Source organism: Malaclemys terrapin, chromosome 16 (genome assembly GCF_027887155.1).
Source record: "Malaclemys terrapin pileata isolate rMalTer1 chromosome 16, rMalTer1.hap1, whole genome shotgun sequence".
In the NCBI taxonomy this organism is placed as follows: Eukaryota; Metazoa; Chordata; order Testudines; family Emydidae; genus Malaclemys; species Malaclemys terrapin.
Genome location: NC_071520.1, coordinates 22,971,157 through 22,992,852, shown reverse-complemented (window position 1 = coordinate 22,992,852; position 21,696 = coordinate 22,971,157). Strand labels below are relative to the sequence as shown.

At 46.1% G+C, this 21,696-nt stretch overlaps 2 protein-coding genes across 3 annotated transcripts in view; one reads left to right on the top strand and one right to left on the bottom strand.

The window, feature by feature from the left end:
* Window positions 1-21,696, top strand: part of TMEM132C (transmembrane protein 132C) — a 310,537-nt gene that overhangs the window by 106,783 nt on the left and 182,058 nt on the right. The gene's annotated exons all lie outside the window — the stretch shown is intronic.
* LOC128824991 (uncharacterized) lies at window positions 12,138-14,044 on the bottom strand. Its single transcript, XM_054007022.1, has 2 exons — window positions 13,640-14,044; window positions 12,138-12,695 (listed from the first exon to the last, which is right to left on the bottom strand). The coding sequence occupies exons 1-2, from the start codon at window positions 14,028-14,030 to the stop codon at window positions 12,235-12,237; spliced, it is 852 nt and encodes a 283-aa protein (XP_053862997.1). The 5' UTR covers window positions 14,031-14,044; the 3' UTR covers window positions 12,138-12,234.

The following is a 21,696-nucleotide window of genomic DNA, read 5'->3' as shown; positions in this document are numbered from 1 at the left end:
ACATTCAGAATCACAGCTACCGCTTTAAAATATACAGAGTTCAAGGTCTGCCTGATAGCTTTTTCTTGTTTTTTGAAGGAATCTCTCTGGGTTTTTTTCCTGAAAGAGAGAAGCCAAAGAAGGAAAAACTTGGAACAAAACTAGAATCAGATCCAAACTGGACAATTAAGGTTTGAAAAAGTTTGGTAAAAACTTTTACCTCCCAATCTCCCCTTCCCACTTTTGGAGCCTACTTGGACGCTTGGATAGAAAATAGGAGCCCTTTATCTGAACCACCTGCATGATTTGGCTGTATTAGAACCTGGATCCTAAACTGCCCTTGGTTTTGGTTTTGCAAAACCTCAACCTAATGGAGGGAGTTGTGCAAAAATCTAAATCCAGTCTGTGAGCCCACCTTTACCTATGGCTTAGTCCTTTCTGGGAAACATAATAAAAGTGTAAAATACCCTGAGAAAAACTGTTCTCATGAGATTCCTAGCCAAATTTTGAAGATGCAAGAGGAATAGCTAGCTCTGAGTATCCAAACTTTGGGGCGCTTATCTGAACTGAACCTCTCCATTTTTCACCCATTCTTAGAACTGGATAATTTTTTGGAAGGGAGGCAGGCTTGATCCTGTAAACCTTTACTCACACCAACATTGCATACACATGGTAGACCCAATGGAGTTCGTGGGGCTATTGACATGAGTCTGGTTTACTCACACAAGTAATCCAGAGGGCTTGCATGAGCATGCCTCATCAGGACAGGAAGGAATTCAGAGTACCATGGCCATTGGCAGAAACATTTTAGAGGCAAATGATGCAAAAAAGAAGGCTTATTAAAGATCGTTACCACAGCTCTCTGAATGAAGTTTGCTGGGATTGTGATTGAACTCTCCATACACTGAGAAATCTGTTTTAGGAGTGGTGGTTTTTTTGCAGGCACAAGTATGACACCATAACGCACATGTAACCCTTCCACCGGGGTATCCACAGAACTGTGAACACAAACCGTGGTGTGTGCAAGGCCTTGCAGGAAAACTCCATGGTGTTGGGACATAGTGATGCTTTCAGAGGTTTGGGGCTGCTGCTACACTTAATCTCTGTGGTTCTTCTGTGGATCTTGAGAGGAGCAATTCAGTTGGACTCTGATCTTGTGTTACTTCTGCACTTGCATTATTTTATTCACATGACTAAAATCGAGGCAAGTGCAAAGAGTGAGCAAGTTCGGGGGCCTCAGAGTACTTGCTTCCTCCCAGCCTGCTGGGCCAGAGATTTTTTCTGAGCACCCTATGCAGCCATTTTCCCCTCTGCACCTCCGGGTCGAATGTGTGGGTGGTAGGGTGACCAGACAGCAAATGTGAAAAATTGGGACAGGGGGCGGGGGGTAATAGGAGCCTATATAAGAAAAAGACCCAAAAATCGGGACTGTCCCTATAAAATCAGGACATCTGGTCACCCTAATGGGTGGGTGGAGGGAATATGATGGGGTTGTGGCTGTGCTTACGTTTGTGTGATTAAGCACAATAAGAAACTTGCCTTTGATCTGATACCGTCAGGACTCTGATATACAGGAGTAATAATATTCTCCCGGTGTGAGATGGGAGCTGATGGAATCTTATCAGAGCTCCACCGCTTGTATATTAAAGTTTGAATGGTCAGCCTTCACCGTAATAATGCTGGAAATGACCCTTGCTTTTCCAAAATCATAGCCTTTAGGCCATGGCCCTTTCTGGCTGTGTAGCAAACACTGTAATTTGACTCTCACACACACATGCACATTTGCATGAGAGTCAAATTACAGTTAGCAGCTTTGTTCAGCAAGATGCTTAAACACATGCTCCACTTTAATCTCAATAGGACAACTCCTGGGTTGAAAGTTAGGGACATACTCAGTCACCTTGCTGAATCAAAAAAGCCTGCCGAAATGCGTCACAACCTGGAAATACTCCTGGAGGGCCAGTTACTCTGAAATAACCACAATTTGAAACAATGTCCCCCCGAGAGATTTCAGTTTACCATTTATATTCCTCCTCCTCCATCATAATTCATTACCTTATATACTCGTTCATAAGACGAATGTTTTTTGGTAAAAAAGTGACGCATCAAAGAGTAGGGGTTGGCTTATAAATGGGTCTACACCAAAATTTGATGATTTTAAACTCTATGGAATCACTGAATCGAATATCTAATACATTGTCGTTTTGTTTACCTGGAGCGTTCACAGGCACGGAGCCTTTCAGCTCCCAGTGTCCGCGGTTTGCCGTTCCCAGCCAATGGGAGCTGCGGGAAGTGGCACGCCACTTCCTGGAGCTCCCATTGGCTGGGAACAGCAAACCGCGGACACTGGGAGTTGAGGGGCTCCGTGCCTGCGAACGCTCCAGGTAAACAAAATGTCCAGGCCCGCTAGTGGCTTACCCTAATGGGCCAGGAGCCAAAGTTTGCCAACCCCTGAAATATAGGGTTGGCTTATGAAAGGATCATACAGTTTTTGCTATTTTTACCTAACCATCTTGTGGGGGGGGTCAGCTTATAAATGAACGGGTTAATGAACGAGTATATACGGTAATTAATAATTTGTAGTTTGGTAGCACCTTGGGGTCCCAACCAAGGTCGGAGCCTCCTTGTGTTAGACGCTGTACAAACATGGAGGCTGTTCCTGTTCTGAAGAGCTTGACTGTAAGCTCTTTGGGGCAGGGCGCCGTCTTTTGCTTCTTTGTTCCGTGCCTAGCACGGTGGGGTCCTGGTCCAGGGCTCAGCCCTGCCAGGTGCTACCACACTACTAACAATAAATAGACAAGAGAAAGGACGGGAGAAAGGAAGTATCAAGCGAGTCACAATCTAGTACCAAGCCTCACAGCGCCTGCTGGTCAAGAATTGTCATCCTCATTTTACCTACGCGGAACTGAGGCAGAGAGAGTTAAGGGCGCAGTGCGTGTCTGTGGCGGCACCAGTCCGAACCCAGTGCCTTTCAGCACAGAGCCATTCTTTCTGCAGTTCTTTGGGATGGTTAACATGACTATGTAGCTTTATTAAAATGCATCTGGTTCCTACAGGCAAATAAATAAAACTATGTGCCCTGTGTGCAGGGAGTGTTGGGTAGTGGTTAGAGCAGCGTGGCTGGGACTTGTGGGGGTAGATCCAGGGGAATCCAAGACTGCCACTGATCTCAGTCTGCGACCTCTGACAACTTGCTTTGCCTTTCTGTGCCATGATGCACCCATGTATAAAATAGGAATAATACTGAACCAACTCGCCACAGGCGTAGTGAGACTTAAGTTGTGACTCACCTGCACAGGTGTACCATGGGAGGGGGGAAAGAAGATGCAAGAATCATCCCCTTTTCTTCCATTCTTGCACCAGGAGTTAGTTACAAGCCGAGTCCTTGACCTACCTAAGCACAAGGACTGCTTGAGGCTAGCATGGACAGCTGTTCTAGCCTCCTAAAAGGCCTGTTTCTAGCCCTCCTTCCGCACCAGGGAGCAGAGCTGCCCTGTGCAGGGGGTGTGTGCTCAGCACCTTTTCAAAGCACTGCCAGCGGCACTGCACCTGTTTCAGACACAAGGCCTCCCGAAGCTACTGCGCTGGGTGCGTCTCTCAGCACCATGGGCAGCAGCTGAAAGCCACAGGCGTAGCAGCCTTTGCACTCCTGGGATGTAAGTGCCTGGACCAAATCCCACTGACATCACGGCACAGATTCCTACTGACTCCAGCGGGGCTTGGGGCAGGCGCGAAGTACTGTGAAGCCTTATTTTAAAACAGGACGAAGTTTCCTTTGGCGCAGGGAGGAATCTGGTTCCCTTTGATCATAGTCCAATGGTAAACACAGCAATGTTTGTTTATGACTTGGGGTTTTTTTAAGTGCATACCTTAGCTTACACAATGCAAGGCAGGGCCCTTTGCAGAGCCCAGAGGACTGCTGTGGTCTGGTTGGGGTTGGCTCTCCTTGTTTAATCTGGAGGTGGGCCAAAACCATGAATATTCATGACACTGTTTGACAAGATTTTTATTGAAAACAAAAAAATGGATCTGAAGTCTTTCATTTGTCATTCTGAACTCAGCCAGCGAAAGCCCCATTGAACAGACGCATATAGCAGGAATGTTTTTTTGTTTTGTTTTTTCCCTCCTGATTTCACCACAGTTTACTATGGCTAAGGAAGTCGATACATGATAGCAAAACTTTTACTGGTTTGTTTTTTTGTAGCCACAAATCGAACAGCATGGCAGGCTTAAACTGTGCATTGAGTTGAAAAAAATCCTTCTTGTATTCTCTCAAGTGCGGGAGGAGGCAGGATCAGGGCTGGCTCCAGCTTTTTTGCTGCCCCAAGCGGCAAAAAAAAAAGGGGGGAGAAGAAAAACCCAATTGAGCTGCCGCCGAAGAGGAAGCCAGGGGGTGAAGGACCCGTCAACGAATCGCCACAGAAGACTCAAGTGGGCCGATTGAGCTGCTGCCGAAGTGCCGCCGCTGCTGCCCCGGACGTGCTGCCCCAGCAACCGACGAACTGCTGCCCCTTTCTATTGGCCTGCTTCCTTCGCTGGGGCCTGGAGCTGGCCCTGGGCAGGATATGCTGAACCATGAGGGAGCAGCAAGCATACTTTACTTTCTGCAGGGCTGGATTGTGCAGTTTGCACCAAGTCCTCTAGGGGGTGCTGCAGAGCTGCACTGTCTTGCAGTGAGCGTGGGGAGGTACTGGGTATGTCTACACTACGGGATTAATCCGAATTTATATAATTCAGATTTGAAAAACAGGTTGTATAAAGTCGAAATGAATGCGGCCACACTAAGCACATTAATTCGGTGGTGTGCGTCCAAGTACCGGGGCTAGCATTGATTTCTGCACCGTTGCACTGTGGGTAGCTATCCCATAGCTATCCCATAGTTCCCGCAGTCTCCCGCGCCCATTGGGATTGTGGGTTAAGATCCCAGTGCCTGATGGGACAAAAAACATCGTCGCAGGTGGTTCTGGGTACAGCCTCACCTCCTCCCTCCCTCCCTCCCTGCATGAAAGCAACGGACGCGCCTTTTTTCCTGGGTGGGTGAACACTGCAGACTCCATACCACGGCAAGCATGGAGCCCGCTGAGCTCAAGACAGCAGTCATGAATATTGTAAACACCTCGCGCGTTCTCGTGGAGTTTATGCTCAGCCAGCACCAGAAAAACGAGGTGTCAGGACTGAGATCCCCACTTTGAACTTTAGGGTACAAATGTAGGGGCCTGCATAAAAACTTCTAAGCTTAATTACCAGCTTAGCTCTGGTTCGGCTGCCACCATTTTCAATGGATTCCCTCCCTGGGAAACCTTGAAAAAACCTTCACCAAATCCCTGGTGAAAACAAATCCAACCCCTTGGATTTAAAACAAGGGGAAATTAACCATTCCCCTCCTTCCTCCCACCAACTCCTGGTGAATCAAGATCCAAAACCCCTTTGGATCTAAAACAAGGAAAAAATCAATCAGGTTCTTAAAAAGAAGGTTTTTAATTAAAGAAAAAGGTAAAAATCATCTCTGTAAAATCAGTATGGAAATCAACCTTACAGGGTAATCAAACTTAAAGAGCTCAGAGGACTCCCCTCTAGTCTCAGGTTCAAAGTACAGCAAACAAAGAGAAACACTCTAGTAAAAGGTACATTTACAAGTTGAGAAAAACAAAGGAAAACTAACACGCCTTGCCTGGCTATTTACTTACAAGTTTGAAATAGGAGAGGCTTGTTTAGAAAGATGTGGAGAACCTGGATTGATGTCTGGTCCCTCTCAGTCCCCGAGAACGAACACACTCCCAAACAAAGAACACAAACAAAAGCCTTCCCCCCCCAAGATTTGAAAGTATCTTGTCCCCTTATTGGTCCTTTAGGTCAGATGCCAGCCAGGTTACCTGAGCTTCTTAACCCTTTACAGGGAAAAGGATTTTGGAGTCTCTGGCCAGGAGGGATTTATAGTACTGTACACAGGACAGCTATTACCCTTCCCTTTATAGTTATGACACGCCCCCCAAATCACAGATAGTGTTGGATGTTCGGTTCCACACTGGCTGTGATTTCTTCCTGGAGTTCTAGGAGAAAACAGAGTTAATAAGACACATGTACCTTTAGACATACTACTGATTATATAAAAACTAACAATATGTTTTATTCCAAAAACAATTGTTAACCAGTTAACTCTGGGAAACTTTCCCGGGAGAGTGCATCAGCCACTTTGTTAGAAGCTCCCGAAATGTGTTGTATTTCAAAATCAAAATCTTGGAGAGCTAAACTCCACCGAAGAAGTTTTTTGTTATTTCCCTTGGCGGTATGAAGCCACTGTAGCGCAGCATGGTCTGTTTGTAGTTGGAAACGCCGTCCCCAAACATATGGGCGTAGCTTTTCCAGCGCATACACAATGGCATAGCATTCCTTTTCGCTGATTGACCAATGGCTTTCCCTCTCAGACAGTTTCTTACTGAGAAATACGACAGGATGGAATTCTTGATCCGGTCCTTCCTGCATTAAAACTGCTCCCACGCCTCGCTCGGACGCATCTGTGGTTACTTGGAACGGTTTGTCAAAGTCTGGGGCCCTTAGCACAGGGTCAGACATGAGTGTTGCCTTAAGCTGGTTAAAGGCCTTTTGACACTCATTAGTCCACTGAACTGCATTTGGCTGTTTCTTTCTGGTTAGGTCTGTCAGCGGGGCGGCGATTTGGCTGTAGTGGGGTACAAATCGCCTATAATATCCAGCCAAGCCTAAGAAGGATTGGACCTGTTTCTTAGACTTTGGAACCGGCCACTTTTGGATAGCATCCACTTTGGCCTGTATGGGATTTATAGTTCCTTGACCCACCTGGTGCCCCAGGTAAGTCACTCTGTTTTGGCCTATTTGACACTTTTTAGCCTTAACAGTTAGTCCTGCCTGCTGGATGCGCTCGAAAACTTTTTCCAGGTGCTCCATGTGCTCTGCCCATGAATCAGAAAAAATGGCCACATCATCGAGGTAGGCAACTGCAGATTCTCCCAATCCCGCTAGGAGACCATCTACAAGTCTTTGGAAGGTGGCGGGTGCATTTCGCAACCCGAAAGGGAGTACATTGAATTCATACACCCCTGCCTGGGTGACGAAGGCTGACCTTTCCTTAGCGGGTTCATCTAGTGGTACTTGCCAGTACCCCTTGGTTAAGTCTAAAGTAGAGATGAATTGGGCATGTCCCAATTTCTCCAATAGCTCATCTGTGCGTGGCATTGGATAGTTGTCAGGACGAGTTACAGCATTTAGCTTACGGTAGTCCACGCAAAAGCGTATTTCCCCATCTGGTTTGGGAACTAGAACCACTGGAGGTGCCCATGCACTCTTAGAGGGGCGGATTATACCCATCTGTAGCATGTCCTGGATCTCCCTTTGTATAGCAGTTTTGGCATGAGGTGACTCCCGGTAGGGTGGGGTTCTAATAGGGTGAGCATTACCTGTGTCAATGGAGTGGTATGCCCGTTCGGTCCATCCTGGAGTGGCTGAGAAAATTGGTGCAAAGCTTGTGCACAGCTCCTTGATCTGCTGTCGCTGCAGACGTCCAAGGGTCATGGAGAGGTCCACCTCTTCCACGCCACCATCCTTTTTTCCTTCGTAGTAGACACCTTCAGGCCACTCCGCGTCATCTGTTTCCTGGGCTGTAAACTGGCAAACGTTTAATTCTCTGGAATAAAAGGGCTTAAGAGAATTAACATGGTATACTTTAGGCTTTATGTTGGAGGCGGGGGAGGCTATGAGATAGTTAACAGCTCCTAGGCGCTCCTGGACCGTGAATGGTCCTTCCCACGACGCTTCCATTTTATGGGCCTGGATTGCCTTTAAGACCATGACTTGGTCTCCTACTTTGAAGGACCGTTCTCTGGAATGTTTATCATACCAGGCCTTTTGCTCTTCCTGAGCATCCTTTAGGTTTTCTTTAGCAAGGGCCAAAGAATGTCGGAGGGTGTTTTGTAGGTTGCTTACAAAGTCTAGAATGTTTGTTCCTGGAGAAGGCGTAAACCCCTCCCATTGTTGCTTCACCAACTGTAATGGCCCCTTAACCTCACGGCCATACACAAGTTCAAATGGTGAAAACCCTAAACTGGGATGTGGTACAGCCCTGTAGGCAAAAAGCAACTGCTGCAACACTAGGTCCCAATCATTGGAGTGTTCATTTACAAATTTACGTATCATGGCCCCCAAAGTTCCATTAAACCTCTCCACCAGGCCATTGGTTTCATGGTGGTAAGGGGTGGCAACCAAGTGATTCACCCCATGAGCTTCCCACAAGTTTTCCATGGTTCCTGCCAGGAAGTTAGTTCCCGAATCTGTAAGGATGTCGGAGGGCCAACCTACCCTGGCAAAAATGTCTGTTAATGCCTGGCACACACCTTTAGCCCTGGTGTTGCTTAAGGGTACTGCTTCCGGCCATCGGGTAGCAAAATCCATGAAAGTCAGTACGTACTGCTTTCCTCTGGGTGTCTTCTTTGGGAAAGGACCCAGAATATCCACAGCTACGCGCTGAAATGGGACCTCAATTATGGGTAGTGGCTGGAGAGGGGCTTTAACCTGGTCTTGGGGTTTTCCCACTCGTTGGCACACCTCACAAGACCGGACATAATTAGCAACGTCCTTGCCCATTCCCTCCCAGTGGAAGGACTTCCCCAACCGGTCTTTGGTTCTGTTCACCCCAGAATGGCCACTGGGATGATCATGGGCTAAGCTCAAGAGCTTTACCCGATACTTAGTGGGAACTACCAACTGTCTTTGAGGTTGCCAGTCTTCCTGGTGCCCACCAGAAAGAGTCTCCTTGTATAAAAGTCCTTGTTCTACAACAAACCGGGATCGGTTAGAAGAGCTGAGAGGCGGTGGGGTGCTCCGCGCCGCCGCCCAAGCTTTCTGAAGGCTGTCATCTGCTTCCTGCTCGGCCTGGAACTGTTCCCTTGATGCTGGAGACATCAGTTCCTCCTTGGACTGTGGACTGGGGCTTGGTCCCTCTGGAAGCGATGCAGGTGCTGGGGCTGTTTCCATTGACTGTGAACCGCTGTCCGCTGGTGCACTATGTGGTATCTCAGGCTCTGGCTGAGCCTCTTGGGTAGGGTTATCTGCTGCTTCTGCCAGTTCAGGCTCGCTGGTGCCCTCTGGCGTTGGAGTTGTAGACGGGTTTGCAAGGGCTGGACTCAGGGCTGGCAATGGTTCTGGTGCTGGTTGCGTTGCCAGTTCCGGTTCTGGGACTGGCTTTGGCTGGGTCTCTGGGATTGGATCCACTACGGCTGTTGCAGTCGTTGGCAGGGGATCCAGTTCCACCACCTTTGTCTGGGTCTCCGGTAACACAGACGGGGCCCTGGTGGACAGCTCAGGAACAGGGATGGGGGTGAAAACTTGCTTAGCCTTTGCTAGTTCCAGTTCATGTTTCCTTTCTTTTTCTCTCTCCTCCATCTCTTTTTCTTTCAGCTCCATCTCTCTCTTGTGGGCCCTCTCTTTGGCTTTTTCCAGCTCCATCTCTCTTTCATGGGCCTCCTTTTTGGCTTTTTCTTCTCTTGCTCTCTGCTCTGTCTCGAGTTTTGTTAATTGAAGCAGTCTTTGATGTTTTCTTTCATTTTCTTCTGCTTCTAGTTTGGCCAGTTCTATTTTTTTAGCTACTTCTTTGATAGTCATTTTCCTGTTTTCTTGTGCTGGGTCACCCCCTTTTCAGTTGACTGAAACTGGGAAGCTCTCAGCTCTGGCTGCTGCTGAGTTAACAGAAACTTTCTAACTAGCTACTCCGGAGGATGTAAAAAGAAAAAAAACAATTCAGCTTGTAAAGTCCTTTTACCAGTCATTTGCTAATTGAACCCTTCTCTTAACAAAGGACCTGTAAAAAAAACTTAACACCTCTGCCTTCAGGCAAGGAGAGATAAGATATGCATCTATCTACTTCCAGCTCGGCTTTCCAAGCAGCTAGAAGGAAAAAAAAAATCACTGGCTTTTGGGTTTAAAATGATCCCACCGCTATTCACCATGTCAGGACTGAGATCCCCACTTTGAACTTTAGGGTACAAATGTAGGGGCCTGCATAAAAACTTCTAAGCTTAATTACCAGCTTAGCTCTGGTTCGGCTGCCACCATTTTCAATGGATTCCCTCCCTGGGAAACCTTGAAAAAACCTTCACCAAATCCCTGGTGAAAACAAATCCAACCCCTTGGATTTAAAACAAGGGGAAATTAACCATTCCCCTCCTTCCTCCCACCAACTCCTGGTGAATCAAGATCCAAAACCCCTTTGGATCTAAAACAAGGAAAAAATCAATCAGGTTCTTAAAAAGAAGGTTTTTAATTAAAGAAAAAGGTAAAAATCATCTCTGTAAAATCAGTATGGAAATCAACCTTACAGGGTAATCAAACTTAAAGAGCTCAGAGGACTCCCCTCTAGTCTCAGGTTCAAAGTACAGCAAACAAAGAGAAACACTCTAGTAAAAGGTACATTTACAAGTTGAGAAAAACAAAGGAAAACTAACACGCCTTGCCTGGCTATTTACTTACAAGTTTGAAATAGGAGAGGCTTGTTTAGAAAGATGTGGAGAACCTGGATTGATGTCTGGTCCCTCTCAGTCCCCGAGAACGAACACACTCCCAAACAAAGAACACAAACAAAAGCCTTCCCCCCCCAAGATTTGAAAGTATCTTGTCCCCTTATTGGTCCTTTAGGTCAGATGCCAGCCAGGTTACCTGAGCTTCTTAACCCTTTACAGGGAAAAGGATTTTGGAGTCTCTGGCCAGGAGGGATTTATAGTACTGTACACAGGACAGCTATTACCCTTCCCTTTATAGTTATGACACGAGGCGAGGAGGCAGCGGCGGCGGCAGCGCAGCGACAAGCATGATGAGGACATTGACATGGACATGGACACGGACACGGATACAGAATTCTGTGAAACCATGGGCCCCGGTGCTTTGGAGATCATGTTGTTAATGGGGCAGATTCTATCCATGGAACGCCGATTCTGGGCAAGGGAAACAAGCACAGACTGGTGGGACCGCATAGTGTTGCAGGTCTGGGACGATTCCCAGTGGCTGAGGAACTTTCGCATGCGTAAGGGCACTTTCATGGAACTTTGTGACTTGCTGTCCCCTGCCCTGAAACGACAGAATACCAAGATGAGAGCAGCCCTCACAGTTGAGAAGCGCGTGGCGATAGCCCTGTGGAAGCTTGCAACGCCAGACAGCTACCGGTCAGTCGGGAATCAATTTGGAGTGGGCAAATCTACTGTGGGGGCTGCTGTGATGCAAGTAGCCAAAGCAATCACTCAGGTGCTGCTACGAAAGTTAGTGACTCTGGGAAATGTGCAGGCTATAGTGGATGGTTTTGCTGCAGTGGGATTCCCTAACTGTGGTGGGGCGATAGACGGAACCCATATCCCTATCTTGGCACCGGAGCACCAAGCCACCGAGTACATAAACCGCAAGGGGTACTTTTCAATGGTGCTGCAAGCACTTGTGGATCACAAGGGACGTTTCACCAACATCAACACGGGCTGGGCGGGAAGGGTTCGTGACGCTCGCGTCTTCAGGAACACTACTCTGTTTAAAGGGCTGCAGCAAGGGACTTACTTTCCGGACCAGAAAATAACCGTTGGGGATGTTGAAATGCCAATAGTTATTCTTGGGGACCCAGCCTACCCCGTAATGCCATGGCTTATGAAGCCGTACACAGGCAGCCTGGACAGGAGTCAGGAGCTAAGCAAGTGCAGAATGGTGGTAGAATGTGCATTTGGCCGTTTAAAAGGTCGCTGGCGATCATTATTGACTCGCTCTGACCTCAGCCAAAGAAATCTCCCCATTGTTATTTCTGCTTGCTGTGTGCTCCACAATCTCTGTGAAAGTAAGGGGGAGACCTTTATGGCGGGGTGGGAGGCTGAGGCAAATCGCCTGGCTGCTGATTACGCGCAGCCAGACACCAGGGCGATTAGAAGAGCACACCAGGAAGCGCTGTGCATCAGAGAAGCTTTAAAAACCAGTTTCATGACTGGCCAGGCTACAGTGTGAAATATCTGTTTGTTTCTCCTTCATGAAAACCCGCCCCCTTTATTGACTGATTTTCTGTAAGGAACCCACCCTCCCCCTTCCCCCAGCTTTCTTTCAAACCAAATAAAGTCACTATCATTTAAAAATCATTTATTCTTTATTAATAGATTAGAAAAAGAGGGAGGGAACCCGGGTGGTATTTGGGAGGAGGATTGCTGGGAAGGAAAAAGCCACAAAGAAAAGGTTAAAAAAATGACAGCCTTTTGCTTGGGCTGTCTACTGGGGTAGAATGGGAAGGTGTACGGAGCCTCCCCCCCGTGTTCTTACACGTCTGGGTGAGGAGGATACGGAACATGGGGAGGGGGGAGGGTGGAACAGGGGCTGAAGCGGCAGTCTGTTTTCCAGCAGCCGTTCCTGAAGCTCCACCAGACGCTGGAGCATGTCTGTTTGCTCACGCAGCAGCCCCAGCGTTGCATCCTGCCTCCTCTGGTCTTCCTGCCGCCACCTCTCATCTTGAGCGTCCCTCCTGTCCTCACGTTGGTCCCTCCTGTCCTCACGTTCACTGGCTTCTTTCCTATACTTTGAAACTGTTTCCTTCCACTCATTCAGATGAGCTCTGTCACTGCGGCTGGATTCCATAATTTCAGAAAACATCTCGTCTCGCGTTCTCTTCTTACGACGCCTTATCTGTGATAACCTTCGGGATGGAGGAGGGAGGCTTGAGGAATTTGCAGCTGCTGTAGGGAGGGGAAAAAAGAGAGAGTTGTTTAAAAAGCTACATTTTGCAGAACAATGCTTATACTCTTTCACGGTGACCAACACTATTCACATTACATAGCACATGTGATTTCTGTGCAAGGTCGCATTTTGCCTCTTAATGCTGAGTGCCTGTGGCTTTGCTGCTAGAGATCACAGGTCTGGGCAACAGAATTCGGCTTGCATGCGGCCATGGTAAGCCATTGTCTTACAGCTTCTGCGCCCTCCTTTCCCACATACCAAGCATAGCCTGTAGAGTGCTGCGGTTTTTCTGTTAACATTCAGCAGCACCAGAAAACAAACTAACCACCCGCCCCTCTCGCCATGAATTCTCTGGGATGATCACGGTACCCCTCCCCCCACCGCGTGGCTGGTAACAGGGAAGATCCCGGCTAGCCAAACGCGAAAAACTCAGTGCCAATTTCCCATCTGCGCTTGGCTAACTGCAGGGAAGGATTTATTTTCCGCCACAGGCAAACAGCCCAGTAGGAACGGCCACCTCTGTCCCCTTAATTAAGTTCCCGTATTTCAACCAGGTTACCAGGAGTGATATCACTCTCCTGAGGATTACACAACAAGATAAAGAACGGATGTTGCTTGAATGCCAGCAAACACCGGGACCATACGCTGCCAGGCTTTGTCAGGCAATGATTCCAGATTACTTGCTGCAAGCATGGCGTGGTCAAGTGTCCTACCATGGAGGAGGGAATAAGGATGCACTGCCCAGAAACCTTCTGGCAAGGCTTTCGGAGTACCTCCAGGAGAGCTTCATGGAGATGTCCCTGGAGGATTTCCGCTCCATCCCCAGACACGTTAACAGACTTTTCCAGTAGCTGAACTGACCGCAAATGCAAAGTCAGGCAAAGTAATCATTAAAAACCATTTGCTTTTAAAACAAGTTTTATATTTTAAAAGGTAAACTCACCTGAGGTCCCTTCCATGGGGTCAGAGTCTTGGGTACTGGCTTGGGAGGGTACTTCAGTCAGGGTGAGAAAAAGATCCTGGCTGTTGGGGAGAACGGAGTGCTGTGTGCTCTCTGCAAGCTCATCCTCATCCTCCTCCTCCTCCTCTCCCCCATCGGCAGAATCCTCAGGCGTCGCTGATGAGACTATCCCCGACCCAGAATCCACGATCACAGGTGGGGTAGTGGTGGCAGCCCCCCCTAGAATTGCATGCAGCTCGGCGTAGAAGCGGCATGTCCGTGGCTCTGACCCGGAGCGACCGTTTGCCTCCTTTGTTTTTTGATAGGCTTGTCTGAGCTCCTTGACTTTCAGGCGGCACTGCTCAGAGTCCCTATTGTGGCCTCTCTCCATCATGCCCTTGGAGATTTTTTCAAAAGTTTCTGCATTTCGTCTTTTAGAACGAAGTTCTGCAAGCACTGAATCCTCTCCCCATACAGCGATCAGATCCAGTACCTCCCTCACGGTCCATGCTGGTGCTCTTTTTCGATTATCAGCCTGCATGGTTACCTGTGCTGATGAGCTATCTGTGGTCACCTGTGCTCTCCACGCTGGGCAAACAGGAAATGAAATTCAAATGTTCGTGGGGCTTTTCCTGTCTACCTGGCCAGTGCATCCGAGTTTAGATTGCTGTCCAGAGCGGTCACAATGATGCACTGTGGGATAGCTCCCGGAGGCCAATACCATCGAATTGCGGCCACACTATCCCTAATTCGAAATGTTAAAATCGATTTTGGCGCTACTCCGCTCGTCGGGGTGGAGTACAGAAATCGATTTAAAGGGCCCTTTACATCGAAATAAATAGCGTCGTTGTGTGGACGGTTGCAGGGTTAATTCGAATTAAAGCTGATAAATCCGAATTAAAGTCGTAGTGTAGACCAGGCCACTGTCTCATGAGACAGAATTGATCCTGGGGCTGCCCAGTGCACACAGGTGTGGAGGTGAGTTCTGCACGGTCCACTCTGCATTAGGATGTGCTGGTGTCTCTGGCCCTGCTTCACGGAGTGGAAGCAGGGCTATGCTGCTGCTGCCCTCTCTCTCTTTTGGGTCCCCAATTGTAGGGCTTGCTGTTGTGTCATTGGCCTTTAAGGGAATGGTGCATATGGGAAGAATCTCCTTGAGCCTTCCCATATGCATGTTCAAGGGCTGAATACGATCTGGCCTCAGATGTGTGTGTGTGTGTGTGGGGGGGGAAGTAGTGGGAAAGAGATCAGAGTAGCAGTAAGGGAAGGTATCTTTCTCCTGCTGCCTCCGGAATGGTAAATGGAATGTGCTTGGCTTTTGGATGACACACGTAACTGATTTTACTTATGCTCGCTCATATTTTCTACTCAAAGGAAAGATCTCCTGGGAGCTCTCTGCTTCATCCTGCAAAGCAGACTAAGCAGCGTCTTTTTCCTTCCGTATGCAGGTTCTTAGATCATAAGCTCCTCGGGGGCAGGGAATGTGTCTGTGTGCAGGCTTGTACAGTACCTGCCATGGTGGGGGCTTGATCCTGACGGAGGCCTCTGGGCACTGTTACAATATTTCTATTAAATAGCAATGATGCCGATCCACCGTTACACAGCTCAATGCATTTGCACAAGACCAATGGTATTTTTCCTCATCGGACAATACATTTATCATCAGAGGTGTATTGAAATGCCTGTTAGAATACAAAAATTTTCATACAGGAACGATTTTCACATGGCATGTTCACTGTAGAAGCCCTGAGATTCCCAGATGTGGGCTTTTCCAGTCCAGCTTCGCTCTCTCTACACAGATAAAATGTTAAAGCTATAGGGGGGGAAAAAGGCTTTTCACTAAACATAACCACCTTGGTGCTCTGTAAAAGCACATTCCAAAAGGCCTCTATCTTACTCCTGTTGAACTCAATGGTATTTTACTATTGACTTCAGTGAAAGCAGAATCATGTGCCAACTCAGGGGACCTGATTCTGTGATCTGTTCTCACCTTGAGTAGGATTCCGAGGGGCAAGTATGAGAGTATCATTGACTTCCACATGACTATTCATGCAAGTAAGTGCTACTCGATGTTAAGGTTGCGGAAGCTGGTACAGATGTGAATTAATCTGAAGTCTGATCCTACACCAATTTAAAATAATAGCAAATAAATGCCAGTAAGTACATTATCCCAGAACATACATGGCCTAACCGGTCATCAAGAGTTCTAGCACAAATCAGAGTTCTAGTGATCAAATCAGATTTTGTCTTCCTCTAATGACTGGGCTGCATAAAGGGGTTTGAGTTCACTACTGCCCTCGAGCGAATAGGCTGGGTCTTATAGCTCAGTGGCTTTCAACCTTTTTTCAAAAAATGTCAAATGAAGATGCGGACACCTTTGGAAATCTTATACCTGATCTGTGGACCCCCAGGCTCCATGGACCACAGGTTGAAAACCACAGTTCCATAGTAATGTCAGCCTTTCTCAAACCACTTAAACATAGTCTGCAGACACCCCGGTTGAAAACCACTGTTTCAGCTCATGCGGCAGAGGCTCCTGCTTTTAGATACAGAGGTCCTGTTACATGGTCTTTTATCCACCTGGTATGGACAAAAAGTAATGAGAATGTCCTTAATAACCCCAGATCTTTAATAAGCTCAACTGATTTCAAGATTCCTTTCAGATGTTTTAAAATCCTTGCACTGACTGAAGGAGGATGGCTTTAGCTAATCCCTCCCCCCCCCCCCCCCCCCCCCCACACACACAAACTGGGCTTGGGAATAATAGAGTGAATGCATCAGCTACAGTGCAAGGAAAGGGAACATGAAAGTGCCAGGTGTCCTAGATAATTCAGAAGTGCATCTTGTTTCCATCTATTTTAGGAAAAGTGTCATTAAGTGTGACTGAAGTTTTAAAGATGGAAGCAAAACAGCTAAAGCTTATGTGGAAACAAATAGAGATCGGGGGAACACTGTGGGTGCCTGGAGATTTGAGGGATAGGAGCAGAGAGATGGCTTTTGATTGCTACCTACCAAAACCAAGGGGGTCAGCATGGTAGAGACGTGGGAAATTATTGCTATGACAACAAAGTGTTTGCTCTTAAAGAGAAAATTATGTAGAGCGCCTGCAAAGAGGTTTCAAAGGGAAATGTGTCTAAAATATATGGGTCACGTTTTTTGAAAGATTTGTTTGCTTTTGATTCTTTATAATGTTTCCCGTGGAGATCAGCAAATGTAGATGCCACATTTTTGGCAAAGGGGAACTTAAGCTAAACTTGAAACAGTTGCAAAAGTTTATAGAAAGCCATATAGATAAATATAAAATATGGTCTATAGTATTTTCAGCCGTAAGATTTTTAACTTCCATCTTTAGTAGTCAGTTTTTCTTCTCTTCCGTTGGCTTCATTTTAAATTGAAAATGGGATAATTTTTTTAAAACAGAGATTTTGATTATACTCTTGCAGAAAGTAAAAATAGGACATGGTAATTAAAAGAAATAACTTTCTTTACTGGTTGGGATAAAAGTGCAAAGGTCTGTATTGCTCATTTAGCCTTTCCACAGCAGGTTGCAAGTTTTGAATCCATCAGAGGATGGTAATTCCCGAAAGTCATTATTAGAACTGGTTGACAATTGCCAAGAATGTTCTGGGAGTACTGACTTAGATGTTAATGAATCCTCTCCGTGAAAAGTGCAGCCTCCATGCATACTGCCAAATGTCCATGCAGTCAAGTTGCGCTGAGATGTATTTGAAGGTCAGGGTTGGTTTAAGGCAATCTGGGTCTTTAGATACACCGTAACACTAGGCTCCTCCTAGCTTTAGCCCTGACTTCAGGCTCTAAACAAGTGACCTCATTTTCATGGGTGCTGAGCACCCCCCACACATCCTCTTTGAGTCCAATTCGTATATTTAATAATTTAAAAAAGATAGCTGCAGCCCTTTCCTCTTGCAGGCAAACCTCTCCTTGATGTCAGTGGGAGCTTTACCTGTGTCAGGGCTACAGAACTAGTCTTAATGAAAGCATGGCTGAAGACTGGCCAGCTGTTCTTTCCCCTCTTAACTTGGTTCAGTCTAAATGAATCGTTTGCTTTTTCAGATGATGCCAGTATGTCAAGTGAATGTGAAACACTGGTCATGGATGTTATAAAGTGCACAACGCATTGGAGATGATTCTCTCAAAGTTGGATGGTCCAGTGTTTAGGGCACTAGTCTATCACACAAAAAAGGAAACCTGGGTTCAATCCCCTGCTCCACCACAGACCTAGGCAAGTCTGTTGGTCTCTCTGCGCTTCAGTTCCTCATCTGTAAAATGGGGATAACAGCACTGTGCTACCTCATGGGGCATTACAATAATAAATATGTTTAAGATTTGTGAGGTGCTTATTAACCGGGGTCAGAGAAGGATCTAAGAGAGTAAATCATCTAAAACATACACCTGTGAATGCCCAGAGAATGAGGCAGATGCTTCTTACCCTGACTTCTCTGGAGAAAAAAAGAGGGTTTTCCTATTGTCTTTGTGGGAGTAGGATCTGGCCCTCACATAAGCCCGTGCTAGAGTCCACAGCTTGACTCTCCACCTCTTGGTCCTTAGGTTGACTGTGGCTGCAGAGCATTACTCGTCACCTGGGGATCAGGGTGAGCTTTCGATAGAACAATAGTAACTCCTGCTGGGTGATCAGAGCAGCACTAATATATCCATGTATTTGCCTCCCCTTTTGTCTTTAAATGTACGGTACATATTGGTAACAATATGTTTAAGGGCTGGAATGAGAGGCAACAGCAACGAATGGTATCTTTTCAGGTTGTAGTTAAGGGAGAATTGCCAATGTTGTTTTGGCTTCATGTTTTCTATCAGGCTGCCAAGACGGAGAAAGGGAAAAAAGCTTTGGCAATTTGCCAGTTCATTTACTAACTTACAGACAGTAGACAAATATGTCCATGGAGATGGGTGTTTGCAAACATTTATTCATATGTGGTACTAGTGATACATCTCCAGACATCTGCCATTCTTTTGTGGGAGATCGTTTGTTACTTACTTTTCCTAATAAAGCAACTGCATCTCCTTCTTTTGTCCACTGATGATGCCGTGCTGTGTCAAACATATTGGACAAAATGCAAAGAAGGTGTCGATAGTAAATGATTCCTAATCAGACTAACCCAGGTGCGCATCTGAGTGTTGCTCTGTGGAATTTGGGGCACCTTTTTTAGTTTTGTTTATCTGGGCAGTGTCCATATGTTTTCAACAAGGGCGTCAGATGTTTGAGGGGACTCATGAAGAGACTGAGAGCTCACATAAATGTATAACCCCTACCAAGACAAGTCCTTTTCTGGATATCTTTCCCAGCTGGGGAACATATATTCTTTAAATACTTCCTCTCAGATGACTTTAGGCTGCAGCTCAGAGATCCCAGAGGTGGGCCCAGGTGGCAAACTTCACAGGTGTGGAGTATTAGATGGAACCCAAACCATGGCTAGAGTTTAGCGTCAATGGTCCTAAAACCTTACGGGTTCAGTACCCCCAAATGGCAGAAATATAATGAGATTGACTGAACGTGAGAGACTTTCACCACCTGAAAGATGGAAACCTCAGGGCAGCAGCTTCTTTTCACTAGACTGTTGCCATCTTGGGTTGCATTCAGAAAAGTATAATTATTTATGATTTGTATTATCATTGTGCCTAGCAGCCCCAGAAGATGTCCTTTCTGATTTGGGATTTGTCTTGGAATTAAAACTTTCAGGTGGGCTCATATTTGGAGGTCCTTTGGAGGCTAGGGCTTATTTCTACTAATAGTAGACCACGAACATACTCTACTACAGCCTTGGCTAATCTGTTTTCCATAGACATTGGCATTTTGACTGGCAGTGGTACTTTCCCCATGGCAGTTAATAGAAGACTTCAGAAAATGCAATCCACATGATAACAAAGTGATATTAAGGAGCCAGGTGGTGTGACTGATTGCTATTAGTGTAATTAGTAATAAATATTTATAATATGGTAGTGACAAAAGGCCAAAGTTGGCACTGAGACTCCAATGGGCTTTGCAGTTGTACAGACATAGCTAAGAGACAGTCCTTTTCCAGCAAGGTTTACAGTCTAGCCTCTAAAAAGAACAGGAGTACTTGGGGCACCTTAGAGACTAACAAATTTATTAGAGCATAAGCTTTCGTGGACTACAGCCCACTTCTTCGGAAGCTTATGCTCTAATAAATTGGTTAGTCTCTAAGGTGCCACAAGTACTCCTGTTCTTTTTGCGGATACAGACTAACACGGCTGCTACTCTGAAGTCTAGTCTCTGACTTTTTCGAAAATGCAGGTTCAAGTCATAGGTAAAAATATGTCTTGATGGACTGTAATCCTGGTCTTTTGAGTGCATCACGATGCAAACCTGACTGAGAATCTCTTTCAGAATGACTTGGGACAAGAATAGCAAGTGTGTTGTACAAGTGGGTGTAGCAGGTGTGAAGAAGTTTGCATAGATCTTGCCTATCGCATGCCTGGCTCTAAGTCTGTAAGTGTTTCTGTTTATTCTTTGGTTTCATGAGCACTATTTTCTCTTATAAATATGAGCACACGAACACACACACACACACACACACACACACACACACCAGTGTAGTTTCTGATCTAGAACTGATGGGCTAAGTGAAAGGCTTGTTAACCATCCAATTTGAGTATTTTGAATTAAACATCAAGATCCCAAATTATTAGATCTTGGCAATGCCCCCATTTGCCTTGTGAAACGATCCCATTAATGTTAATATGGTAAGACTTCTCCGTGTAGGAAAGTATTTACGGGGTCTTCAAAGACCACAAAATGAGCCATAATAAAAGAGTTCTTGCCAAGTTTGGCCATGCAAATTAGGGACATATGGTTTGTGGGGCTGTTGCTGACAAAAATCCTGCAAAGCCTCGTTTATCGGTCTACCTCCTGCCATCCATCACACTTCCAGATAGTGGCAGGAGATGTCAGCAGAAGCTTTTATTGCACCTTAAAGTCAGCTTAGTATGTGCTCAGCATTCAGGTGAAAGAGTGCAGCAGAATCCAAGTAGAATGTCTTATTGGAGGTGAGCCTTGTTCGTAACTATCTATCTGTCTCCTTTCTAGACTGTTCAGCACCATAGTATCTGAGCATCTAATATGATTGTGGTTTTCACATTATGCCTATATCTCTGGAAGTCCGTGGGACAGATTATTTTCTCCTTTATCCTGGTGTAAATGTGGAGTAACGCCATTGAAATCTCTGGCCCATATATCCAAGTAAAACGAATATTGTTGTGAATTTCAAATGTCTTGAAAATTTCTCCATTCAATTGCTTTGACTTCATTATATAGCTCAGTGGTTTGAGCATTGGCCTTCTAAACCCAGGGTTGTGAGTTCAGTCCTTGAGGGGGGCCACTTAGGGATCGGGAGCAAAAATCTGTCTGGGGATTGGTCCTGCTTTGAGCAGGGGGTTGGACTAGATGACCTCCTGAGGTCCCTTCCAACCCTGATATTCTATGATTATTCTTCTTTCCTTTTATTTAGAAACTCAGGTTGTAGAAGTAACACACATTTTAAACCATTTAATGGTTTCTTCAAACTGCAAAGTGGCTGGCTAGGATTGCAAAGGTATTTTTGTAATTGTTTATAAAAAAGCTGTGGGGTTTTTTTGTTTTATACTTCATTGAAAAGGCAGAGGCATCCGGGAATGTGAAAGGTGGAGAGAGATGTAAACAGAAGCATCCTTCACTGTCAGAGGAACTTTTCGACACAAGTATGTTCAATCAGTGCTGGCTCCTTCTCATTAAGCGATGTCACTTAATTACAGCTCCAGGTGAAACAAAATGATTTGCCATCATCATATCAATTTAATGGACGTGATATAAATATAAGCTTTTCGCTCTTTGCATAATGAGTAAACATGACCTCCTTTTTTTAATGTATTTTTATTGGCATTTTTAATAGGCTTCTCACGCACAAGCTCTCCATGCAAAGGATTTCCATAATAACAAAAGGCAAATGATCATGTCTTCCCACACTAGTCTCTTGATATAATGATGCATGCCACTTCCTGCTTCTCCCACAAGGGTGTATGCACCC